The sequence below is a fragment of the Leptosomus discolor genome, chromosome 11, assembly GCF_034619465.1.
Source record: "Leptosomus discolor isolate bLepDis1 chromosome 11, bLepDis1.hap2, whole genome shotgun sequence".
NCBI classification, from domain to species: domain Eukaryota; kingdom Metazoa; phylum Chordata; class Aves; order Leptosomiformes; family Leptosomidae; genus Leptosomus; species Leptosomus discolor.
The window spans coordinates 17,070,205-17,095,072 of NC_141401.1; the positions used below are offsets into that span (position 1 = coordinate 17,070,205).

A 24,868-nucleotide genomic window follows, 5' to 3' on the forward strand; every position below is an offset into this window, starting at 1 on the left:
TGCTTCTACCTTCTAATTTTCTGAGTCTCTGTGTTGAGTGATGCACTGCACAGAAATGATTATTTATTTTATGCAGACTTTTTTTTTTAAACAAAATGTTAGTGGAAGTGTTTATGCTGGTTACAAGAGCCCTTCATGCTGTGTTTTTGTTTGGGTCAAAATTGTTTAAAGTTGAATGTCAGAGGCCAGTTGCTGTTTGAGATACAGTGTATGGTTGGTTTGGTTTGGATGGAGTAATTGGGGAAAGGGTCTGGCTTCTGTATTTCAGTGTTGCTGTGACTCTCACTGGAGTTAGTGGGGCTCATGGTCCAGAAAATGCTCATCTTGGCTATGGAAGTGTTTGATTAAAACCACATAGCTTCCAGCAGCATCTTGATGGCTTTTTCTTCAGCAGGATCTGTTTATCTGCTGCTACCTCGGATGTGCAATCACCAGGATATTTCTGCAATTATGCACAATAAACTGGTGCTCTTTGCCTTTCAAAGCCCTTCAGCATTTGTTTCCACCCATCCTCTATTCTCCAGGATTAATTTATTCCCCTTAATCTGAAAACCTTATAAACATTTGAGGTTTTGTTGTTGGAATTGAACTATTGCTCGCTTTTGCTCATATATTGGATTAGTCAACAATACAAACACTGAATCCAATAAGGATCATGGGCTGATCCTCAGGGAACTGGAATCCCAGCAGATTATGCAAAAAAAAGTCTATAAAAGGTTAACTGGGCATGTGCCAGGAGGGCGGGTCACCACAGTGGCCTTCAGGGTCTGCAGCGGCAGTGGAGGGGATGACAGTGGAGTCAACAGAATGAAGACCTGTCTGGTGGTACGTGGGCATCTCTTCACCGTGCACCTTGCAAAGTCATCTATTGGTTTGATGAGGAGATGAGAGTCTGAAAGCAGGGCAGAGCTTGGCATCTCTTCTCTACTGGGCTATGTCAAGAGGATGAAATCAAGAGCTGTGTTTGGTAAGGGTACCTTAAATTAAGCCTTCACAGAGTACCAGACCCATTCAGCTGTGTAAGTAAAAAGTGGACTGAGCTCAGCTGGGTTGTGACATGCCACCTTGATGGCAGCCTCTGCTCAATTCAAGATTATTTTTTGGGGGAGATAGGTTCCCCGTTAGATTACATGCTGGTAGATATGTGTATCTTAAATTCTGATGTTGCCCCTGCAACAGCCGGTGCCTTCATACCGTATTGGGGTCAAGGAGCTGGAGATTTCTCCTGGTTTTGGCTCCAGGACCGAGTCAAGAGTCTCAAACATTTGTGATGTTGCATTGCCAACTCGAACTTTGCACAAATACAAGCCTGAGATTTACTATTTCTGGCAGCCCTGCATCTCCAGGAAGATCCAGGGAAACAAGTAGAGGAAAGACCTCTTTTGAGGTTTGAAAAGAAATTGAAAATAAGAAGAGGAGGTTTTTCTAATGAGTTTTTCAGAATCAGTACATCCAGTGCATGAGCTGTGCAGCAAAGGGGCCCATCTGCTTGTGAAGCACTACATTTGTGGCAGCCTCTTTCTTTCAATGTTTAAAGCCATAAAATTTTGCTTTATTGCTCCCTTAGATTTATTTAAAAAACGAAACCAAAAACCAGATCAACAAAAAAGCCACCCCAAAACCAAATTGTGGCAGGGTGAGTAAAAAGTTGCTGGTTTAACCAGGGTTTTGGGAAGTGAAAATGATGCTTTAATCCTGTTGTCTATGTATAAGCTGTTGTGGTTTCTGAATATGTAGCAAAGTTAAAGAAATCATCTTTCTGGCATTTATTAAAAATATGATTATTTTCTTTCCTAAGAGCTATACTGGCTCTGGCCATCCAGCCCCCTGCACAGGCTTTAATGGCAGCCAAAAGAAGCAGTAAAAAGAAAAATATTAAAATACCACCATTTTTCATCATCATACACAGCTTTTTTTTTCCTGGATTTTGCTCTTTGTGAATCATTGGTTCTGTGGGAGAAGATAGTATGGGACTGTCTAATGCAAAGATAGTCTTGTTATAGCAAAGAAGCCTATAAAATTCAAGTTTCATAGGTAATACTAATTTTTAATTTTTTTTTTTAATTTTTTTTTTTGAATTTGATCACAACCAGCAGAACTATTTCAGGGGAGGGGAAGGAAATTTTAATTTTCTATTTATTTCTTTTTAAAAGCAGACGTACTTTTTTCTTTTTTGCTTGACTCCCTGCTCTTTCCAATTATAAGTTTGTTGGAGGACTCTATCCCTTTTACTTTCCCTGGATTATCTGGGTACCAGCAAATATTTTGAATAACGCCAGCAGAGCAAGAGCTTTGCTCAGTGTTTCAAATCTCAGCTGAGTGCAGAACAGCAGGAGTAAGAAATCCTGACCCTGGGGTGTGGAGCAGTGGTGATGCTGGAGGCATGGCAGGAGACGGAAGATGTGCTCATATGTGTTTAGAAAGTTTGCAATCTTAAGATGTCAGAAACTACTGAATGCATACAGAGGCTTTTAATTTGAGCAAATTTGGTTTTCTCAGATTATATCTTTTGCCGCCTTAAAACACAGGCTGTCGCTTCTGGAACTGTAAGTCCTTGCTTCAAAACACTTCAAAGAGAGATTTTAATTCTTAAGTCTGTCTTCCCCTTGTTCTTTTTGGCAGAAAATGTTTCCAAAAGTATTCTCTGTTTTTAAGGTAGCCTGAATCCAATGCCTGTCATGAAAACTTTCAGGCCAGTTAATTTGGCAGTGCAATTATATGAAGAAACCTAAACATCTCACATTAGGATCTTAGCAAAAGCTGGCCAACCCCAACAAGTGGCATTTCTAGCATAGAATAAATAAAATATATATCCTTGCTGGCCTGATAAGCAGGAAACGTATTGATTAAAACCTCATCTTCAACTTATTTCCTGAATCTCTGAGTTAAAGTGTGTTTGATCTATCTTGTTTTCGAATCAGCGATATTTTTGCGTGTGTACAAGATGTTGCTCTCGCTTTGATCCCCAGGTGATTTGTTTTGGCGTTGCAGGAGCTATTTTTATTTTGCTTTGTGAGCAAAATAAAAATGGTTTGATGAGTGCCACAGTGTTCTAGATCTGCCTAAATGTTGCATAACGAGTCTTGCAGAGGAGACAAGAAGCTGTAGGTGACTACCTGAAGACAAGCCATATGTAATATGTGCTATATATTTCAGAGAATATTCACATTTAATATATGTAGAATAATAAATACAGGAATAAATAAATACCCCAATAAATGCAGGAATGAATGTTTAAGTGCTTATTTTCAATGCTCAGCCAGATAGCAGTGGACGTAAGTGCATGGTGCAATCCTCTCTTGAATAACAAGCCTGTAATTATAACAAGAATATCCCAAATATAGCACACCGGGTTGTGATGAGAACAGCAGGGACGGCTGGGCAGGCTAAGCATTCTTTACCCTGCCACTCCTCTGCAGCTTTACCCTGTTGAACAGAGAAAATAAGAGCAAAATATATTGAAAGGGACAAGCTGCTGTATGGGTTTTATTTATTTTTTTATTTTAAGGGTGTTATGGACTAGTGGTATTTTAAACCGTCTACGTGGTGGCATAAGGCAATGCAAGATGATGGCAATAGTGAATGGCTGAAATTAAACAGAAAAGTGGGAAACTTGTTTTTGAAGTGGACTATTGCAGCAATTTTGGGAGAAACATTGAATCACAGAATGGTTTGGGTTGGAAGGGACCTCGAAGATCATCTAGTTCCAACCCCCCTGCCATGGGCAGGGATACCTTCCACTAGACCAGGTTGCTCAAGGCTCCATCCAACCTGGTCTTGACCACTTCCAGGGATGGAGCATCCACAACTTCCTTAGGCAACCTGGTACAGTGTCTCAAGATGAAGTCATACTCTTGAAATTGCAGCAGCTCCTTAATTTGAAAAGAAATACTGTTCCCTGGTGGTCCTTGGATTACGTAGTTTGATATCTATTTAGGATAGAGAGGGGCTTTATCTATAATGTAATGTCATCCAGGATCTAGTCTAAAGAATAAATACTTTATTGAAATGGAAAAAAAAAACAAGCCCAAACTTGAGTTGTATAAAATAGATTAATGTGTCTGATGGTATTTTATAAACAGACGTTGCATGAAGGCAAAGTGCTGTCTCCAACTCTCCAAGTCAATTAAAAATGCCTCATTTTACAAAGCTGCTGCTGGTTTGGGTACCATGGATGCTGGGTACTGTGGACTTCATTCCCACTAGTGGGCAGTGCTCCCCACAAGCAGGTCCATCACAGGACAGGGAGGTGAGCTTGGAGAGCACATTTTGGTGGGACCCCATAGCACCCAGCAGCACTGGAGCAACTTGGGTGTCCGAAACCAGATTTCTTTGCTGTGTGCATGGTAGAAATACTGCCAGGAGGAGACTGCACATACCATGAGGCAAAGTGAGCATCCCAGTATCGGCCCCACTGCATTTCATAGTCTGGGGGAGTGTCCGGGGCGAAGTGCTGTTTACACTGCCCCAAGTCCACTATGATGGTGCATCTGACAAGGAATTATCTGGATTTGTTGGTACAACAGAGAGAAGAAATTGGCTTATAAGGAGCAACAACTTCGCAAATGAGATCCATGTGTACGTCTGCTCCACCCCCCTATATTCTCTATATGTTGCTTTTCCAGGAGTTTCCTACGGCTCTTACAATACAGCTATTGCTTCTAAAAATAACTATTGAAGAAACTAAGGTCTGAGACCTTGATTATGTTTTTGGGTCCCAAGCAGAGCAAGGAAAGCAGCTCTCTGTGGGCTTCCCAGCTTGCCATGTAGCCAAGCCCATCTCAGGAAGAAGAGCGATGGCTTATAGCTCACCCTGCACATCTCTGCAGGAAACTGGGCAGGGCTGGAGTGGTGCAGGCTTAACAATATCCTCATCTATGTTAGAAAAAAAGAGGAAAATTCAGTGGTGAAGTCCTGCTATAGCCTCTAATAAAAGGGGGAAAGAAAAATGTTGCAATATAAACCCATATATGACTGTATAGAGGGAACTATGCTGTTCTTTGTTGGCTTTAAATAGGAATGGTTTTCGTTTTTAATTGCATGCCTTTGTGCTAGAGCAGTTAATTGGGCTGGTTTACGCTAGGAGAAAGCATTACAGCAGCGAGAAACATTCCTGGGTCTTGGCCTTCGTCTTTCCCCAGAGACCGATTTTTCTGGTGTGACAGTGGCACTGATTGCTTTCCAGCTTCATCCAATCAAGTAAGCTGAGACTGAGCATGGGGTTAGAGAATTGATCTTGAAATTTTGTATTAATTACTGCAATATTCTCCCACATTTTGGGAAAATGTAAAAAATAAAAACAACATCAAAACAAACAACACCAAACAACCCATATTGCTTTTGTAATAAACACAGCAAAAAAAACGTCCCCCAAACCTTTTCTTCAAGAAAGGAAAGAAAAAACAGTTATTGGAAACTAGACCTGTTTGTATTTCTAAATGCCAGCTGCTTTCCAACACTTGTTGGATAACTCAGACATTTCAAGAGCTCATGCTCAGTCCTTAAAAGTGCTATTTTGGTCTCCACTACAACAAATCCTTTCGGTTCTGTTGCTCATGTATTTCCATCGTATGCTTGTTTTTGATTTGTAGCAATGCTTTTTTTTGGGCAAGTAATTCCTTGTTAATTGTTGTGATATTTTATAATTTTTATTGCAATGTGACTTATCTGACAGCGTTTTATTGCCACCAAGCAATGGGTAGCAGCATACGCTGTGAGCTTGTGAGCATCCTCACGGATGGATGTGTTACTGCCTTCTCCTGTTCCAGCTCGAAAGGGAGAGAAAGCAAGACCGCGTACTGGCTTCATTGCATGTTAAGAGCAAAACGTTTGCAGAGCAGCTTGTGTTCATGCTAAAAATGCTATCATAGAAAAATTCAAGGAAAAAGAAGTGGGAACAAGCTGATAGAAGATAAATGATGCTACGTGAGCTTTGTTCTTTTGCATGGGGTCAGTGAAACAAGGCCACTCAGATGATGTGCCTTGAAGGGGAGGGTTGCTGAGAAGGATTTCAAAGCAATGTGTGACAAGCTACAGGTTTGTTATAGTTCAAGGTTTTATTGAAATAGTTATGAGTGAACCTTCTGCTTCCTTGTTTATTCTTCTACAGTGGTTAAAATGAAACGAATTTTAACAGTCACGACTGGTATCGTAAGATTTTAGGTGATTAATACATATTAAAGCACTGCAGTACAACTCAAGGTAATAATTTAAACCAAGGAAGAATCTTAAGCAGCAAGAACAAAGATAGCCCTTAAATATGAATTACTGCTTTACAGTTATGGACGTAGGTGCCTGTCCCAAAGCACACGTGTTTGGGAAAGTGCAGCCTGCGTACCCTCCTTTGATCTTGGTTTTCATCACTGTTTATCAAGAAAAATCCCTTTGTATTGTGGCTGAGAGCACCATTATGGGGATGGCCCTTCTTCAGAGGTATTATTCCTCTTTCTGGGAGAGCTGCTGGAGGAGCAGTGAATCTGCCTGCCATGATTTGTAGCTCCCACTGGCAGTACCTGGAAAACTTCAAGTTTTCAGTAACGCTCACAGATTTACTGTAGGGGTTTTAGCCTCCCCTTTTGTAACCCTTCTGCTGGTACCAGGCACTGCCTGCCCCAGCGTGTGCTTCACATCAGTTGCTGTCGTCGCTGTGCGATATCCACCCTCCTTTTTCATTCTTCCTGAATAAACTCTTCAAGGATCTTGGTGAAGTTAATATATTGATTTTTTTAAAATTGTTTTGTCCTTTTGCTACCAGTGATGGCATTTATGGTGTGATCTTGTGCATGGTCTGCTTGAATGCGCTAAAGGAAACAAAGCCAAAGTCAGGGGGCACATCTCATGGTTCTGGGCTTGAAACCAACTCCCGATGGCGTCAGGACCGTTGACATACGTGGCGTAAATTCAAATAGCAGACAAAAGCTTTGGCAGGGGAGAAATACGAACGTTGGAGCTTGAGAAGCAAAACTCATTTTAGTGCAGAGCAGGAATCGTTTCCCATCACCTTTTTTTCTTTTCTCTTTCAGGCTGTGACTGTGCGAAACTCCATGGCTAAATCATTGTACAGCGCCCTGTTCGACTGGATAGTGTTCAGAATTAACCATGCACTCCTCAACTCGAAGGATATGGAGGAAAGCACCAAGGTAACTTCTCATCAGAACTTTTGGCTACACTCTTGTGTTTTTAAAATAGGTGACTACATGGTAAAACATTACATAAGCTCCTAACAGCACGTTGCTTAACATACAGTTAATTTTTCTTCAGTTAATATTTTAGACTGAGTACATCGTTATTTTAGGTGGCATTTGCTGACCCAGGAAGGGTAAAGCACCTCAAATAATATATCCTCAAAGCGTCTGGGGAAGAGGTTTTGTTGTAGCCACAAAAACCGGTTTCCCCACCCCCTCCAGGAGCAATGCCAAACAGTTTTCCTCCTTGCGTCTAAAACTACAGGACCATATATAATCAAGGGGAAAAAAAGGGAGACCTTGCTAATGTGAGGTGTTTTGATGAAGTTGCTCCATAAAAATAATTAGAAATGTTGAACAAGCTGTGTTGTCAGTGGGTGCTGAGATAGCACATCTATAACAAGCAGAAAAATGAGATTAAGGGGAAAAAAAGGTCACAATGGGAAGAGCGAAGCCGGCACAGTGCTGAACTGCCTTCCCAAAGAATTGATGGAAGGAATGACATGACGTTTCCTGCGATAGCAGGGGCTGGATGCCGTGAGCCAGGACATCCTCTCCAAAACATCTCATGTATTCATCCGTGCTCATTGTGGTGGGGGGATGCTGACCCCAAAAAGCACGAGTGTACAGATGCATCCACGCACATGCTTGCAGCTTGCCAGCTACCCTTGGCTTGGAAATTTTGGGCATGGGCCAGCAGTATGTGGGTTTTTTGGGGGGGGTTGTACACCCCAGCTGAAGCCACAGCTGCCAAAAGGAGGATTGTTTTGCTAAGCACTAACATTACGTTTGAATTATGCTGTAGGACTGAAGTTGCAGAGGCTTGCAGTGTAGCCAGCACTTTATTTAACTCCATAGAAATGCTTGCAGAGTGTAATTATAGACTGGAAATATAAATATGTATATAAAATTTGGCAATATGATTTTCTGACAAGATAACATCCGGCATGTCTTCTGACTGCACATGCTTCCTCTCCCTCTGTTTAATATTTTACCAAAAATGTATTCTTTCCAGATTTTTTTTCCCCTCAAGTCATCAAAAGTTTTGTCTAGGCTGTCAGGAAGAAAAGCAACACTGTATTTGGTGAAGCAGAAAAGGTGAATTTGGTCTGACAAGGAAATGCATCTCAAATACTTTTTTTTTAATGATCCAATGATTTTTGAAAAATATTATCTGTTCTGTAATATTTAAATATAAAATCAGACTAGGACACTATTGCTTGCTTAGTCAGCACGTCTGTAATAGCAGGGCACAATGGTAGGTGTTTATGGGCCATTAAACTTTGCTTCCCAACCTCAAATCTCAGCCAGAACAGCCTGAATTCGTGCTGTTTTCCAGCATCGCCGCTGCATATTAACCCTCTGCTTCCTCCAGCCAAGACTCCTGCGCAGCATAACCACCTTCCCCTTGCCCCCTCTCCCTGTGTCATCTCATGAATTCCCCATTCACAGTTTTCTGCCCGAAATGGCATGGTGTAGTGATAAGATCCAGGTCAGACAGCAAGCTCTGGGAGCTGGGAGCAGTGTTGCCCTTGCGCAAGAGCAGATCCGCCTACGCTGGCAAGTGCCCAGGACCTGGAGCTGCAGGAAAGTGCAGGCTCATACTAGAGGCGAAATCCACCACCCCCTGTAGGCGGGCCAGGTTTTCTGAAACAGGAAGGTAAACCACAAAATACCAAGAAACATATACTTCTAGAGACAGGAGTGTAGTTAGGTTTGTCTTCAGAGTCCTCTGTGAACATTGACTGATTTTCACAAGTCCCCCAGAAATCATGAAAATGTATTAATCCTGCCTGCTTTATGGGTAGAGAGGTTAAAGAAGAGAGTTTATGTGCATTGCACAGAGCTGCAGAGAGCAGCTTCGTTAAACATTGACTAGCTAATTTTCTCTCGAGTTGTTCTACAGTGTCACTTCTCGCCCCTTTTTTTAGCCCCTGACTTGAGTCCTTCCAGCACAGAGGGAGGAGAAGCGCCTGCCTGGATTGGGCTGGCAGGGCTGGGAATAGCTGCTCCTTTGCCCTCAAGGAATAATGTCGCTGCCAGTGAGCAACTGAGGGCATCCCGGGATGTGCGGCTGCCCTTGAGACACCAACCAACAATTACCACCTTTCTCTGCCCTGGAGGAACTGAGCTGATGCCGATTAATCTGAGTTTTCCTACCACTTCACAGTCCTCTTAAAATACTTTTCAGCTTGTGCTTGGAGAAACCCCAGATGAGGATATAGGTGGTTCTTAACCTCCCATATGTGGTCTTGAGGTTGGGCAACACCAACAAGTAACTGGAAGGTGGACTGGGAGCAGGGGCATCTCCAGACCCTGGGAATAAGTCCTCGCTACAAGGCAGGATCTCAGCACTTGGATGCTGTATACTTGCTGGCATCTACCAGCTCCTTCAAAAAATCTCCTAAACACACTGAGTCTGATTTATAAAAGAAAAATACAATCTTGCACCTCGCCACAAAAGGTTGCTGACTCCTGAGTTTGCAGTGGGTGAGCAATGTGCGACTCAACCTGCAGCAAGTGTCCTGGCTTAATCCCAGCCCACATTTGCCACCAATATTGCTCTGACTTTTAAGATATGTTTTGAAATAATCTTGCAGGTTGTGAATGTTCAGAAGATTGTCAAATGATGGATTTTTGGCAGAGGGCTTTCATATATGACAGTCATGTTGTGCAGAGGTAAAATAAGGCTCAAAACCATCTGAATTCAGAGTTTTATGGGAGCAGAACGGCATCTGAAGTTGATGAGAAAAATGAACATGAAAGTGTATCTCTTCATGAGTGTAAATTTTTATTTCAGTGGTCATACACAGCTGTCTTATAAAAACACTCGGGGAGAGCTTGTATAGTCTTCACAGAAGTTGGCTTGACCAGAGCTACCATTCGCCTGTTTGTGGTAGTTCAAGGTTTCGACATGAAGGCTGGAGGCTGCAGAAGACGACAAACACTTACAGATGTACATATGACACACACACCAAAGCCAGGTTTGCACTCTGCTCTGTGTGCTATGGAAACATGTGCAGCCGCCCCTGCATCTAGCAAAGTCCTTTTGGTGGGGCAAAACATTGTTGCCCCAGCCACCTTGGACAACTGTGTTGACCAAAACTTGTGCTCAACCGAACCGGTGGTGGATATAATATTCATTGGTGCTGACAGTATTTGGCGAGAAGGCTATTTATAGCTAGTTAAGCCTATTTAATTGCTGGTGGACTACAGGTGGGAAGAAGACCTAGGTCCTAACAAAGTCCAAACCCCAGGAGAACCTGGGGCAATGGGAATGGAGACAATTTTCATATCCCAATATGTGTGTTTATTTGATGTCAGCAGTAAGAGAAGATCAAAAGATGAAGTTGGGTAAATAAAATAAACACCCGGCCGTTGTTCTTCCACTGTTTTTCAAGCAAGTATTTGCAAGATGTAAATCAGACCTTTGATATCCAAATTTAGTTAAATGTACAGTGAATTATTTTGGGAAAACACAGTAGGATTTGGCTTGTCTTCCTTGCTGACAGGACTCACAGCATATTATTTCTGCACCAAGTTGTGAAAAAGTTATTTGATACGGCTTGTTTTATGCTCATAGCAGCACTGCTGTGTATCAGTTTCACCCCAACTCCGTTTTCCTTGGTCTTCTCTCTATCGCTTTTAGCTTCTTTTATGTTCTTATGATCCCCTACAAACTGTCTGAAATTTGACCTTTATTAATGAGGTTGGAGACTTTTCCTCCTCTTGAGAATTAGATTACTAAACCTCAGAATCTCTTATTTAATTCTCCTTCCATAAATTAGGTTAAGAATTGTTAGAAGTCTGTCTCGTTGCTTGAAATGATGATATAGCATAGACTGTTGTGGACCAAAAGGCTTTTCTTCGAAGGTGGGGGTTTTTTTTAAGCTTTTCCCATTTGGTTCTTGTGAAGTGTGTTCATTTCTTCCTAAATAACCCTGCTGCTGTTTTCAGATGAGGTGCCGCGTACATGGTGATGATCATGAATGCAAATTCATGGCCATGAAGAAAGTTCATGGTTGAATTAATTAAGAATTCATGGCTGTGAAAAAAATTCATTTAAATTTAATCTACTAGTTAATTCTTGGCTGTCTGACCTGAAACAGAGGAAGAATTACTGAACATGCACCAGATTTAATGCACATCTGTTAATTATTTAGGTCCCACTTCCAAATGTAAAGCAAATTACTGCCTCTTGCATTATATAGTAGGTTATCGTGTATATTGTGGTGATGTAGATTGGAGTAGTCCTTTTAGATTTAATGGTGATTTGGGGGGGGATTGGTTAGTGGCTTGATTTTGGTTTGGTTGGGGTTTTTTGTGGGGGTTTTGGTTGGGTTTTTTTTTTTTGTTACATTATTGGCTTTGGAATATGGTTTAAAAAATAAAAAAAAATTAAAACAGTTTCAAAAAAAATGTATTTTTGCCAAGAATTTGAAGCAAACCTATTTGTGATTGCCAAAATATACATATACCTCTGTGGTAGAATGACATCACCAATGTGCATTTGGGGTTACATAAATCAGCTCCAATGATCGTTATTGATTGGTGGTTTGGGAAGTGGAGAGCACGTAGCTTCAAAACCGTCATTTGCCAAAAGCCCTTAAAACTCATGCTCGGTGTTTAAATGTCATGGCTGTGACATTTTTAGAAAAGTGTGAGGTCACTTGTTATCATCTCAACCCGAAAGTGCTTATTAACCCAGGGTTTGCCCAAATTTTAAAAATCCTTTTTAATTACAGCAATTTTTCTATAGATTTGATAATACTAAGTAATACAGTTGTCTGCAGGCTTGTCTGTGCTGTGTGCTTGTTAATTTTAAATGTTAGTTTTGGTAAAGGAGCAACATTAGCACATAAACTAGACTTGGCTAGTCGAGGTCTAAATTATATTACATCTTTGTGTGATTTGCTTATGGCACTTGTTCAAAGTGCGAATTTGAAACTGAAGAATTAGAAGATTTGTAAATGTAAAATTCCTTTGATTATTTTCTTTACGTATTGGGCTGCAAGCTTAATCTTAAAAGCAGACAGATTACATGCTTTTGTCAGGCAGCTTAACAAAATTTTATTTATGCATACCTCAAGGGAAATAATTTTTTTTTAACCTTGCTGTAACAAATAACTCTGTACTGGTAGATTTGTGGTGCTTTATAACGTAAAAGCTGATACAACCCTTTTGCATATGTACCATGAGAATTTTTTTTTTTTTGGCCAGAAAGCAGAAAAATAGCTGTAAATTCCTAATTTCTCATTTTTAAAGTTTTACCAACTTACATGTATCGACCTCTTTCTTTCGGGAAGTGTGCAATGCCACCTCCTGCAAGAGAGGGCAAACGACCTGATTCACCGCAGAGCTCTGCCCTGATTTCTCTGGTGTGAAATTCTGCAAAAAAACCACTACATCTTAAAATTTGTATTCTGGAGGTGTACGGGAGTTGTCCACATAGTCAGTGATTTGAGAAAAATGCTGCTTTTCCCTGTATAACAACCATGGCAGAATTAACCATCCTCATGTGTATGCAGGGTTTGATACTTACAGTGATTTTGTGAAATACAGATTTTTTTTTTTTTTTTTAGTTCTGTGCATTTTACCTGTCTGAGCTTGTTTAATTTTGGGTGTCAGCAAAAAATTATAAAAAGACAACTTCAAAATATAATTGTAAGAGGTTTTTTTTATAACTGAAATAGCCATTTTTTAGTATATATACAACTCTTCTATTTTGCTTTATGAATGTATTTACACACACACATTAACATATGTTTTGTACCAGTTTCAACACAGTAAATGAACCAGCATTGAAAAAAAGTGGGAGTGTTTTTGTGCTCAGTTATTTCATATTAAATCATGTTTGTAAGAGCTTGAGAACCTCGTTCAGTTTAATGTGTTCACTCATGGCAGAGGCTTAAGGATTTCCACAGAGCATCAGTGCAGTGCTTGTGAAAACTGGTGTCGGTAATTCCATAAGGATTCTGGAAGCGTGAGCTTATCTTCTAAGTCTTGTTTTTATGTAGTGCAATAGGGACTTTATCTAGGGTGATTTTAGGGAGCTCTTGTGGAATTGCAGGGAGAAGCTTGCACGGTGGTGGGGTGATTGGGGTCAGGATTTGCTTACGCAGGGGCAAGGCAAATGGAGCATCAGTGTTGTGGATGAGAAAAAGTCACTTTGTCATGTTTCCATCAGCACTTTTTCCATGTTTAATATAGATAAAATATGAGCTCCTAATTATACAAAGAGTTTAAGAATTCTTACTAGAATCTCTTTTAAAAAAAGATGAAGCAGAAGCATTCTGCTTGTTAGGCTGTCATTTAATGAATATATCTGTGAACAAAAGGGTTGCCACGTTCATTGGGACAAGCAGAAGGACGCTTGACCCTTGGGAAGCAGTAAGAGTGAATCCCTCTGCCACGTTCCGTCCTTGGTCGGGTGGCTTCCCAATTTCCATCTTCTGGTCAAACGGCTGTTTCTCATGGGCATTTTGCCAAGTGATGCAAACTTCTGGGAAGCCAGCCAAAGACCTTCAGTAGTCATCCTTGTCATGATGTGGGCAGGGGTGAGGACGTAGAGTCTGTCTGGCCCTGAAACAGGGAGAAAAGCCTGGATGAAGGATAAAGTAGCCAAGGGCCTCGTGGGAAAATGGGTTAGAGTTCTATCGTGCTTATATGCTTTTTTATTGTGTTTTCACTTGTTCCAGTAGCCAAAGTCTCTATCATACAAAGTTTCAATTCCCGAGACGGGTGGCTGCTCTGCCCTCAGCCTCTCTGTCTGTTCCAACCGTAGGTGGTTCCCTGGTCAGGAGTAGAGCACAGAAGGAATATTTTCCTCCCACGTTATGTGATCTGTTGACAATGGACAACCTGCAGCATAGAGAGACTTGTCGATAGTCTGGTTTATATTTCTGACAGTGGAGTTAGGCTGGTCTTAGGAAGGTAGTCTTTTGAGATCCAGAATGCAGATAAGACCAATAAAATTAAAACCAGGGTGCTTGGCAGCTCTAAGGTTCTTCTGAGGTGGGGGGGAGGGGGTGTTTGTCCACCCTGCTTGAGGTTTGGTTCATTTGCCTAGTGCTAATGCTTTTACCTCTCAATATTTTTATTTAATTGATTATAATGTATGAACAGAGCCTGTGTGTAAATGAGATGGCTTTGGTTAGACTCCAGAGCATGGTTTGCTAGTGAACTGCTGGTGGAGCTCTCCGTGCATGCGTCCTTCAGGTTCTTCACTCCTTTTCTGATGACAACAGGCTTGCTAGGTGGACACAGTCTGAGTTTTATTTGTAACATTATTAATTACTTGTTTAGCGGAACAGTCATACACAGGTTTGGCAGTTGCAGCAGAAATTATACCTACTTAAGCTTGTTTTTCACCCTGGCTCCCTGTGTCGATGAGGTTTATCTGCTGTCACATCCCCCATGTTCCTCATCCCCTGAGTTTACCAAGTTCATCCAACAGGCAGAGGGCTCAAGTTTTATGAAAACCAGTGCCTACATGAAGGAGAAAGGTCCACATTTCTATGCCTGTTAAGGGAAAAAAGGGTAGTCTGAGCTGGGGAGTGATGGGTTGCACTTGCTTGCGGGCCAAAATACATGTGGCCAGGGGTCCACTGCCACCCCTTGCCTGGCTGGTATGGGGGCAGCAGTGTTGGTTTGGGAAGAGAGGAGGGGGCCAGGAGGTTGCAAGGCAAGCTGTGCATTCACAGCAGTGTTGGGCAAAATGTCGCTTACCAACCCATCAATGTCAGGTGTCAGGTAAAGGAACTCTCAGCCTTGAGGTGTAACCTTGAGAGGAGTCCCTACCCTACTCAAGGGGAGGTCACCACCACACAGCCAGCTACTTTGGAGGGAGAGCTCCTTGGGCCCTGATGGCTGTGGATATTTATAGTGTGTAGTGGTTGATTTGTAAGTCAGATTTTCTGCTGTGTTAATGTAGTTTCAGCTGCTTATCAACCCAGTCTCCAGCCAGACCATTTTTTGGGGGGGGTTGGTGCAGAGTTATCACCCTCACACAATAGGATTAACATTGGTTAGGTGTACTTGCTGAGCATCTGTCTGGACCAAAGTTCAGTCAGTTCAAACAGGAGGAGTGCATCCATCACACCAGGATGGGATGTCCTGCTGCCACGGTTGGAGATGCTGGGCTGGTCCTGTAGAGCCTTTCTTATGTCCTGGTGGCAGGGGCTGGGATGGCTGTGCGGAGTACGGGGCCTTGGGACAGCATCTGTGGGAAATGAGGCTTGGTTCCCTTCCCTGTCCAGAGCCCTTCATTCAAGGCAAGCAGTAGCTGAGTCTTCAAAGGATGCAGAAGGCAGGGAAACCACACTCTTGGGTCATTAGGTTAGAAAAGGAGCTTTTGTTTTGTTTGCTCAACAGCTCTGTTGCCTAAATTTTTAATTACGAAGGAACCTGACTTAGGGGATGGATTTGAGCCCTCTTTTTCAGCAGCATTAGTGTTTTTGCATTATTTTACATTCCCTTCAGTAAGGCGAGAGCAACTCAATGTTTCCAGAAATCAGTCTGTCTGGGTTATGCTTCCCAGTAGGAGACACTCACCTGATCCATATGGTATGCAAGGTGAATATTTTATATTTGATACTATTTTACTTCTGAGCAGACTTATTTTCCTTCGTTGCAATAGATTATTTCTGCGCAAACCCCTGCCGTGCAGGTGTTTCTTCAGAAGGCTTGCAGCTGGAGCGTGTTTGCTTAGACACCTCGTAGGCATGTTTCTGTGGACTGTCTTCATGGTCTAAGCTTTTTTTTCCCCAACCCTATCCCCATTTTTCCCCTCAAAAGATAAATACTATCTTAGATCCAATAGAATAACTTGGAACTGAGTTCGGGTTTCTTCAAAGATGTCAATTTGTCTATATATTAAAAAAACCCAACTCTAAAAATACTTTTCTTTTAGAAAAAAGCCATATCTCCAGATATCGAAAGTTACATGTTGTCTCTCTGATGTATGTGAAGTCTTCCAGATGGCATTATATCAACAATTCCACTAAAAATTAAAAGTCCTGCTATTAAGTTTGTTTAATTCTGTTTGTATGCTTTTGATTATGTACTGTGCGTAAATAATCCATTTACTTCCTGTGATTTTATTCTAATCCTCATTCTTACTTTTCTTGCAGACTTTATCCATTGGAGTACTTGATATTTTTGGGTTTGAAGACTATGAAAATAATAGTTTCGAACAATTCTGCATTAACTTCGCCAATGAGCGCTTGCAGCACTACTTTAACCAACACATCTTTAAACTTGAACAGGTAGGTCTGGAAATATTTACTCTGTGATGCCAATGAGTGTTGACATGAATTTTTGGCACTGATACAGTTCTTAGGTTGACCCTTTACTTCTTTTGTGTTAAGGAGTGTATACTCAATTATTCAAATTTACCTTCTAATTTACCATATGACTTACTGCTACCTGCAAAATAAAATCCAGCCAGAGATTTTCTGGTTTTAAATAAACATTTCATGATACAAGTATCCTCAAACATCGTGAAGACCTTAATCATTGTTCTTTGTCTCCTTGGTATGTGCTCAGAGGGCTCATCTATGAGCAATTTCTTTCTTGCCTTTGTCTGGACTTGCTGCTGTATCATTTATTATCACATAAAAGTTACTTTTTTGGCATCTGTTGAAAATGCCAACCCAATCTTCTGGCTTTTTTTGCTTTCCAGTGTTAATTTGTGGGGAGGGAGGTGTAATGTCACTCTCGTACATGTTCTACAAGTTCAGACTTGAGATCCTTACAACATCCAATGGTCATGGCAGATTAGGAAAGGTTGAACTTTAAGCTTTGCGTTAGGTTTGTTAAGACTGGGTGTCGCTTTCCAGCCTCAAATCAATGTGCTGTAAGAAAGATAACAAAAATACAGGCCATAATTTAGCAAGTAACATATACGACAAGATGGCGTAGTCTGTTAATTAGAATGGGAGGAGGCTTCACCGAACATCATTTGTTATCTAACAACAAGCAGGACAAGAAAACTGCTACAGTACATGTTGTTTCAAGGATGCACAACATATAATTGGGCTGTATAATACAATAAATATGTTTTAGACTTAAAAATGCTGTGGGTTTTTTTTTTTTTTTCAAATTTTTTTAATGCCAGTCTGCATGCCCTCCCTTTGGGTGAAGTTGTTCTTTGGATGAGGTCAAGGAAAATCTTCCTTATCGTTAGTTTCGGTAGAGCCAGTATTTGATGAGCTGCACTCTGCGGTCTGAGTCCAGCTGAGATCAAAGTATTAAACCAACCCTTCCCAGAAACCCTGGTAGTTTCGTTTTGGGCCTCCACAGTGTTAGAACAGATCTGAAAAGTTAGAAAAAGAAGTCGTCTTGAGTGAGAGGATGGTCAAAACCAAGCAATATAGCCCTGAGGCATTTGGGGGATGTTTGCTCTAGAGTTTGATGCTTCTCTGTTAACTCTCTTTTTTTTTTTTTTTGTTTTTTTGGTCAAGAAGGTGGAGCAGAGCTGCTCAAACCCATTTTATTTCATTTTTTTAGCTGGTCTTTTTATGCTGATGCACCCTACTCAATACATACTCTAAGAAGTTAATGGGAAAAACTGTATTTCTAGGAACAGGTCTATTTTACCATTATCCACCATAAAAAGTCAAACTAAAAGACAATTGCAAAGCCAATATAGCTATTTCTTTAAAGCTATAAAATTAGCTGATACACTATCTAGAAGAGACTTAGGGAGAGAGCACCCTTCTTGGAAGCTGGAGAGAGATGATACCTCGGTGAGGTGAGATTTCCAGGCACTTGGATTTCAGCAGCCTCCACTGGCTTCACAGGAGTGAGCCGAGATGCCGTCATCCGTCAGGGAATTCCGTGCTTGGGCTGGGATTTCTTAGCAGGGCTGTGCAGAGCTCCTGATTGCAGCAATCTGTAATTCTCCTCGGACCAGATTATAACCAGTGACCTAATTAGCTTTCTCCTATAAATCTGTCAAGCACATGAAGTCGTTATTGCTCTATGGATGAGAGGAGCAGTGGCGGAGGCATCTCGTTGCAAAGGGCTCGTTCCAGTTCTTAATGCCAGAGCATGTCATCTGTTTAGGGCTGGAGCACTGCAAGCTCTGCTGGTGGAAAATCTCTACATAGTTTGCTTTGTAGAAATATAAATAAGCTGTACAGCTGCATGAGTGCTAATTCTTGGGTGAATTATTTGTATGGTTTAATCACTTCTCCTCTTGGAGTTATGTACTGCATGTGGAGGAGTGGATTTGATGAAAAGAAACATTCAGATCTTGGGTCTTCAGAACATCCTTCCTTCCTAGCTGGCCCAAAGATTAACCTGCTTCTTGATGATAGTTGCCAGTCTACAGGTGAAGACTGGGTAGTTAACTTTGTTTCAAGATGGCAAAATAGTTATATTACTTTGAATTGTGAATTTTTCTGAGATATTGTGGCTTTACAATGATGGCTGAAAAACAAGTGGGGTTATTGGTGATGGGTTCTCCTCTGCATCCAGAGATAGGCTTCTTTAGCCACCTGCAAGCTTTGGAGATGCAAGCCAGATCGCTGAGATGTTCGGACACTTCTGCTAAGGGAAATGACAAATTTAAGTATTCACTAAGGATTTTTCTTGAAATCATCAGAGAATTTGTGTGTGCCGGAATGGTATTTAGCCATGATGTAATTGGCGCTGTGGCATACTGCTGATGTTATGGAAACCAAAATACCTACCACAAAGTCATCTAACAGAAGCGTAGGATTATTTAAACCTTTCTTTTCTTTTTTTTTTTTTTTTTTCCTTGGTGAAATCTAATACAATGCGCCTTGCGAATCTTTTTTTAAACCTTCTGTCTGAAGACAACGCTATTTCCAGCGGTTTGCAAACAACCAGCCAAGGCATCCTCAGGCAGTCTGGCTTCAGCCTGATGCCTCCTATAAATACAGCTGCTGTCGTGCTGCCTACTGAGGGTCTGCAAAGGTCTTTGCAATAGCAACCTCCTCTCTTTGAGCCGACCGTGAGACTAAGGATAATGGTGTCTCTGCCTGCTGTTTATAGTAATGTAGGAGGAGAAGGCAAAAAATGGTGAATGTTAGAGTTCTGCCTTGAATAAAGACAGTTATTGGTGTTTCTTTACTACTTTCGTTTTAAATGGACTGTTCTGGATTGCTAAGGAAGATTTAGTGATGATTCAGGATACGTGGGAATATGCTTTAGCAGATGATGGAATAGTACAAGAAAGACAAACCCTAACCAGGTGGTAAAGCCCAGGCTCATAAATCCTGATCTATCTGTATAGGCAAACTCCTGGCTTTGGACTGACAACGATCTATTTATTGAACTAGAAAGATTGCTATTGCAGGAATTGGAACTGCCTGCCCCATCACGTAGCAAGGGTGGTTTTCTCCTCCTCATGTATCTCACAGGTTTATGGGTGGAGGTTGGATGAGGAGCTGTAGCTGGTGGCTGCAACTTCTGCCTGATATGGAGCTTGTTCTGAGCGGCAGGAGGATGGAGTGTCCTTCACCAGGCTCCTCGCAAAGTACAGTCATGTTTAGCTCTTCAAAACAGAAGAGGTCTTATCTGGCAACTTCAGGTGAGGTGTCCTCGTAGCTCTTGGACTCGTTAGGTCCTATCAGAGCATCACACAGAACAGCGGTTCTCTGTTCCCTGGTGGCTTCTGCATCCTCGTGTCCTCCTCAAGTGGCCTTCTCTGCAGAGCAGATAGGCCCAGAGCTGCCTTGACATTCAGATAACACCCAAGTGCTTCTGAGAGAGAAAAATAGCATTTTTGCACTGCAAATTGCCTTCCCTCCCCCCGCCCCCCCCCCCCCCATTTTAGGGCATTGCACGAAATAATTGCTGTGTATGAAGATTTGGTTTGGAGGTCACCAGTAACATAGCACCCATGGTATGATTTCCTCCAAGTTTCCAGATCTTTGGCAGTTTGAGGGCCAGGAATGCAAGTTTTTATTTCCTTACATATCCCATTCTCCAAACTTTGTCATCTTTCACCTCACTGATCTCCCCCCATCCCTTCTCAGGCTCATCCAATGCTCAGCTTTTTGGTTACCCCTGCCCCCCTTTCCTTGTTTCAGCTGATGCTTTGCAAAGGTCATCCTGTAGTTTTCCATCCCACAGGCGTTTCTGTTGAAGTTCTCTTCTACCCCATTTTCTACCTTTTGTTTACACACCAGACCTCAATTTTGAGGAGATCCTTTTATTGTTTAAAAAAAATTGATGTATAACTGAGGTTGAGACTGAAAAAAATACTATTTGGAGCGCAACCAACTTGCATGAGGTCAGGTGTTGAGCAAAGTCTATTTTCTGGTGGGGTCCTTGGTGAGCTTGATGTCTCAGACAGCAAACCTCAGCCTGCTCAGATAGAAAAACTTAATTTCATAAAGATAACAAGTCATATGAAATGTTTATTCAGCCACCTAAAGCTCCATAAATATTTAGGGAGGTCTATAGGTTTTACTAGCCCTGTGTAATCAGTGGAGAAACCTGACAGTCAGGACTAGATCATGAACATTATAACAATTTGTTCATTGCAGTGGGAGTGAATTAATTTTAAAAAAAGCATCAGTTTGTCACAGGACACAGTGATAGGTGGTTTATTTAGTCTATGAAATGGCTGTGATGCCTGCGATATTTTAAAGCATCATGGATATGCAGGTTTCTCAGGCTGTGCTGCTCTGTCTCCCATCAGGCTTGCATGTCCTTTAGAGAAAATAAAACATGAAAATTTAAAATACATTTTAAATAAATAAATTTAAAATAAATTTTGAAAAAGGGTCTTGCTCCTACTGCTGGGAGCAGTTTTTCTCTTCCTTCCAGTAAGGGATTTTTTTGTATCTCACCACTCTGGTGAGGCATAAACACCTCTTTATTGCCTCTGAAGACAAAAGCCAACGATCAGAAGTCAACCGTTGAGGACTGTGAGGCTCAGTTCAAATTTCTGTTTTCTTTGGAGATGGGAGGGCGGATGCCCTCCAAAAAATGCTGCTGTCATCTGTGTGCCATATGACATGTGGAGAAATAACAAGCTGCACAAGTTATTGATTTATTATTTGGCAATACGCCATCATATGTAACTCACATTTGGGAAAAAAAAGAGATGCTTAGAGTACATAAATCATAGTTTAAAAGAAGTATGCTTGGAATTGTTTAAACGTTATCTTTAGGATAGGAAGATTTCAGACTACAGGATTGAAATAAGACACGACTGGTCATCTTTGGTCCCCCAAAGCATTGGCTTGTGTCCTTCCCCTCCTGGGGCACTGCGTGGCCAGGGCTGGGTCTGGGGGAGCTTTGTTTGCCACCCCATTGTTCCTGGGTTTCTCCAGATGATGAACGTTCATTATAATATCAAATATATAACATATATAATATATGAACTCCTAGAAGTAATGTTCTTAAATCTGTGTAGCAGCATCCTAGGTAGGCAAATTAGAAAACATGCTTAAAATATCATTAGGAAATACTCTAGAAAGCTTTCCTGGTGTGATGTACTGGTGTAAAAGACTCAGCGGTTTTCTGCATCTTTTCTGTGTTAGAGCTAGGTATCCAAAAGAAACAGGTTTGAGTTGCTTTGGTTTTTTAGAATTTCATTCCCTGACCTTTAATTTAAGCCCAGTGCAGAGAAGTACTGTATCTGTGAAGACCAGCTTTTTGTGAAAATGTCTGTAAAACTCTTGAGACAAATGCACTGAGAGCTCCTATTTGCAAGCTGGGTGATGTGTAATTTTAGTGTTCAAGCTCATTTTGCCTAAGGAGAAAGAGAGAAAAGCAGAATTGATTTGGGAGATGGACAACACAAGGTCCAAGTTTGTGGTCTTTTCGTTTGGTTGGTTTGGTTTTTTTAAATTAAAAAGAAGCACGTGCTAGAGAAGAATTACTTGGACAAAAAGCTGGTGGGATGAACAGTCAGGTCCAACATGTGGTTGTCACCACTTTGTACTGCATATGGCTTTTTGTCAGCAGGTTTGATGCAGTCCTTTCCTTGACAAAGTATGCAGTTGGAGGTGTTTTGTGCTGGAGGTGATCTGAAGAGGGTTTGGCATGCCTGTGTGTGTTGGAAACGTGGCTGTCGGGAAGGAGGAGGAGGAATGTGATGGTCACAGTCCCTTCTGCTCGTCACCTCCATGGGACAATCTTTCAAAAGTGTCTTGAAGCGAGCAAAAGCAAAGGTTATATCGATAAAGAGATTATCTCAGTGATGTCCCCATGTCTTGGCCTTCCCTGATGTTTTTTGTAAGCCAGGCAAACTAAGAGGAACGTCACCAGGCATCCCGTACAGCATCTGAGCACATCCCTGGGTTCTTCTTGCAGCAGTTCTCTGTCCTCCCCAAACCACCTCGGTTCCCCTGCTCAAATCCACTCTTCCATCCTTCATCCCATGCTCCTTGCTGGAGCTCTCCAAGTTGCAGATGCTTTGCTTCAGGTGCCGTTATCCCTCTCCCAAATCACCACCATCTCTTGAGTCCTTTTTCCTCTTCTCTGAGCTAGTTCCTTGACTTTTTTCCAGTTAGGTGATGTTACCTGCTGATTGTAGCTCCTACTGAAATATTGGCTAAATATTTGTGGGTATGGACTGTGCCAGGGGACAGTCCTGCCCACCTAACTGAGCTGGAGCCAGCTCTGTCCTGGGAATCCTGAGCCTGACTTGCCTCTGACCTGCTCCTGAGACGCAATCCAATACATGTATATTTATTTTCAGATTATATACATGTACTAATATTATGTACGTTATGAAGCCCCCCCCCCCCCAAATAGAAATTAAAAAAGGATGAGATAAAGATGAAATAAACACCAATCTGTATTTATTAATGGTAGAAAAAGTATGTTCTTCCTGCACCCTTCCAAAGCACACACTGCTTTTGAGACCACTAGGTGTGCTCTGGGGTGATCTAGGATGCTTCTATAGTGGTCTCTTAGGGCCAAGCCCTTGGTCATAGTCCAGGACTAGTCATGGGGAGATTCTTGCACATTCCCTATACCTCTGAGCTAAATTAGGCAGCTATGTAATGAAATCTTTGGTTATCTCAGTAAAAAAGCACAAGCAGTATTTGTGAGCAACAGCTTTTCTTTAAAAACAAAAGACTTTGATGTGTGTTGGTGGATTTTCATAGGACAGCGTTGTGCAACGTGAGCTCCCTTCTTCTTAAGCAAGAAGATGAGCCTCTGAAATACTTCAACCCGTCCAAAAAAATGTCATATTGAGGCAGGACTGGATGGTCTACGCTGACCGTGGCTGTTCCACTCATTACATGTGAAATTCCTGCCTGGACACTTGGTTTGGTAACAAGATTTTAGGGGGGTAGCATAAGACAATTATATATATGTGTGTGTGTGTATATGTATATGTGATAGGGAGTACTGTCAGCCTACTGTAAGTGTGAATGAATGAGAGAGGAATCGGAGCAAGAGTATTTATTGACGTGAGTTTGTAGTGGGGACTGGAAGGGGAAGACGACATTTAGCCTGGAGGACCAGTCTGGAGTTAGCATGACCACTGTGGAGGTCCCCTTCACATTTGCTAAGCCTGATACATCTTGCAAGGACTGCATTGAGAGATATATATGTGTATATATATGTATTTCTTTTCCTCTTTCATTTAGATAGCAAGAAATTAATCTGCCATCAGATCATGCAGCATCTTTAGGCTCACGCTTCTGTCTGTTGTAAGGGCAGGTTGGGAAGATGGATGCTCCTGTGAAGGGAGCAAACAGCATTGTGGCAATGTGTGTTTTGCCAGCTGAATCATGCGAAAACCACAATTTTCCCCGTTTTGAGAGCAAAATATAATTTATCACTGAAACCTGCTGTTGCCACTGAAGCATAGGGAGCTGGTCTGAGCTCAGAGCTAAATGCTGCAGAGCAGGCATAGCTTGTACAGCCACGTGCATGAAACCCTGGGCTGAGCCCCCACTCTTTCTCTGAGGATGGACAATCCAAATTATGATAAATTAAAAGTTTCGGGTTGCGTATGTAAAGCAGATGGGAGGTTGTCAGTGGACAAAGGATCAGTCTCAAAATAAAGCCAAATTCACTTGCAGTTCACTGAGGAGCTGCTGAAATAGTCACCTCAAAGGAGAATACTATCTCAAGGAGCACCTTTGCTTCAAAGCCATCTGCCAATGCTCCGTAAGTGGTTTGCAACTTAAAATTGGGCGGCAGAAGAAATGCAGGGGAAGGCTGTTCATCAGAACCCCTGCATTGACAGACATTATCATTAAAATAGAGCAGCTTATAAACATGTTTATAGGTTCTGTATTTCTAGAGCATGTGGATACCTATTTATATATACTGTGTCTGTGGGGCATTATTAAAAATATATATATTATATATATATATGTGGCTACATGTATAAATTCCTTTTCTACTTCAGTTGAGAACAAACATAAAAAGCCTTGTTCATTTATGAAGGCGTCGGCATTGTCAGCCTCGGCATCCTCTCCTGGAGGGATGTCAGGAACTCGAGGCATCCGAATCGTCTGCAGCCCATAAGCGGACGTTAGTCTTGTTCATTTGGGAACTCTCTAATAATAATGTTTTCCCTTCTCAAGGATTTATCATCTCAAGCTCACTTTAATTACCAAATTACGCTGGGATAGTTCTGCTGGGACTGGCTCACAATGCCCAACCTGCATTTGCTGAACAAGCAATTAATCCTCCATAGGATGGATTAATTCCTGGATGGATGGATCCTGGGTGTA

The 24,868-nt window shown here is 41.6% G+C and overlaps 1 protein-coding gene across 4 annotated transcripts in view; it reads left to right on the forward strand.

The window, feature by feature from the left end:
- The window catches only part of MYO9A (myosin IXA), a 149,629-nt gene that overhangs the window by 68,738 nt on the left and 56,023 nt on the right, over positions 1-24,868 (forward strand). For all 4 annotated transcript variants that reach the window (XM_086471911.1, XM_086471909.1, XM_086471908.1 and 1 more), the window contains 2 exons: positions 7,023-7,139; positions 16,316-16,450. In XM_086471911.1, coding sequence (XP_086328037.1) covers positions 7,023-7,139; positions 16,316-16,450 — 252 coding nt within the window. The remainder of the gene's footprint in view (positions 1-7,022; positions 7,140-16,315; positions 16,451-24,868) is intronic.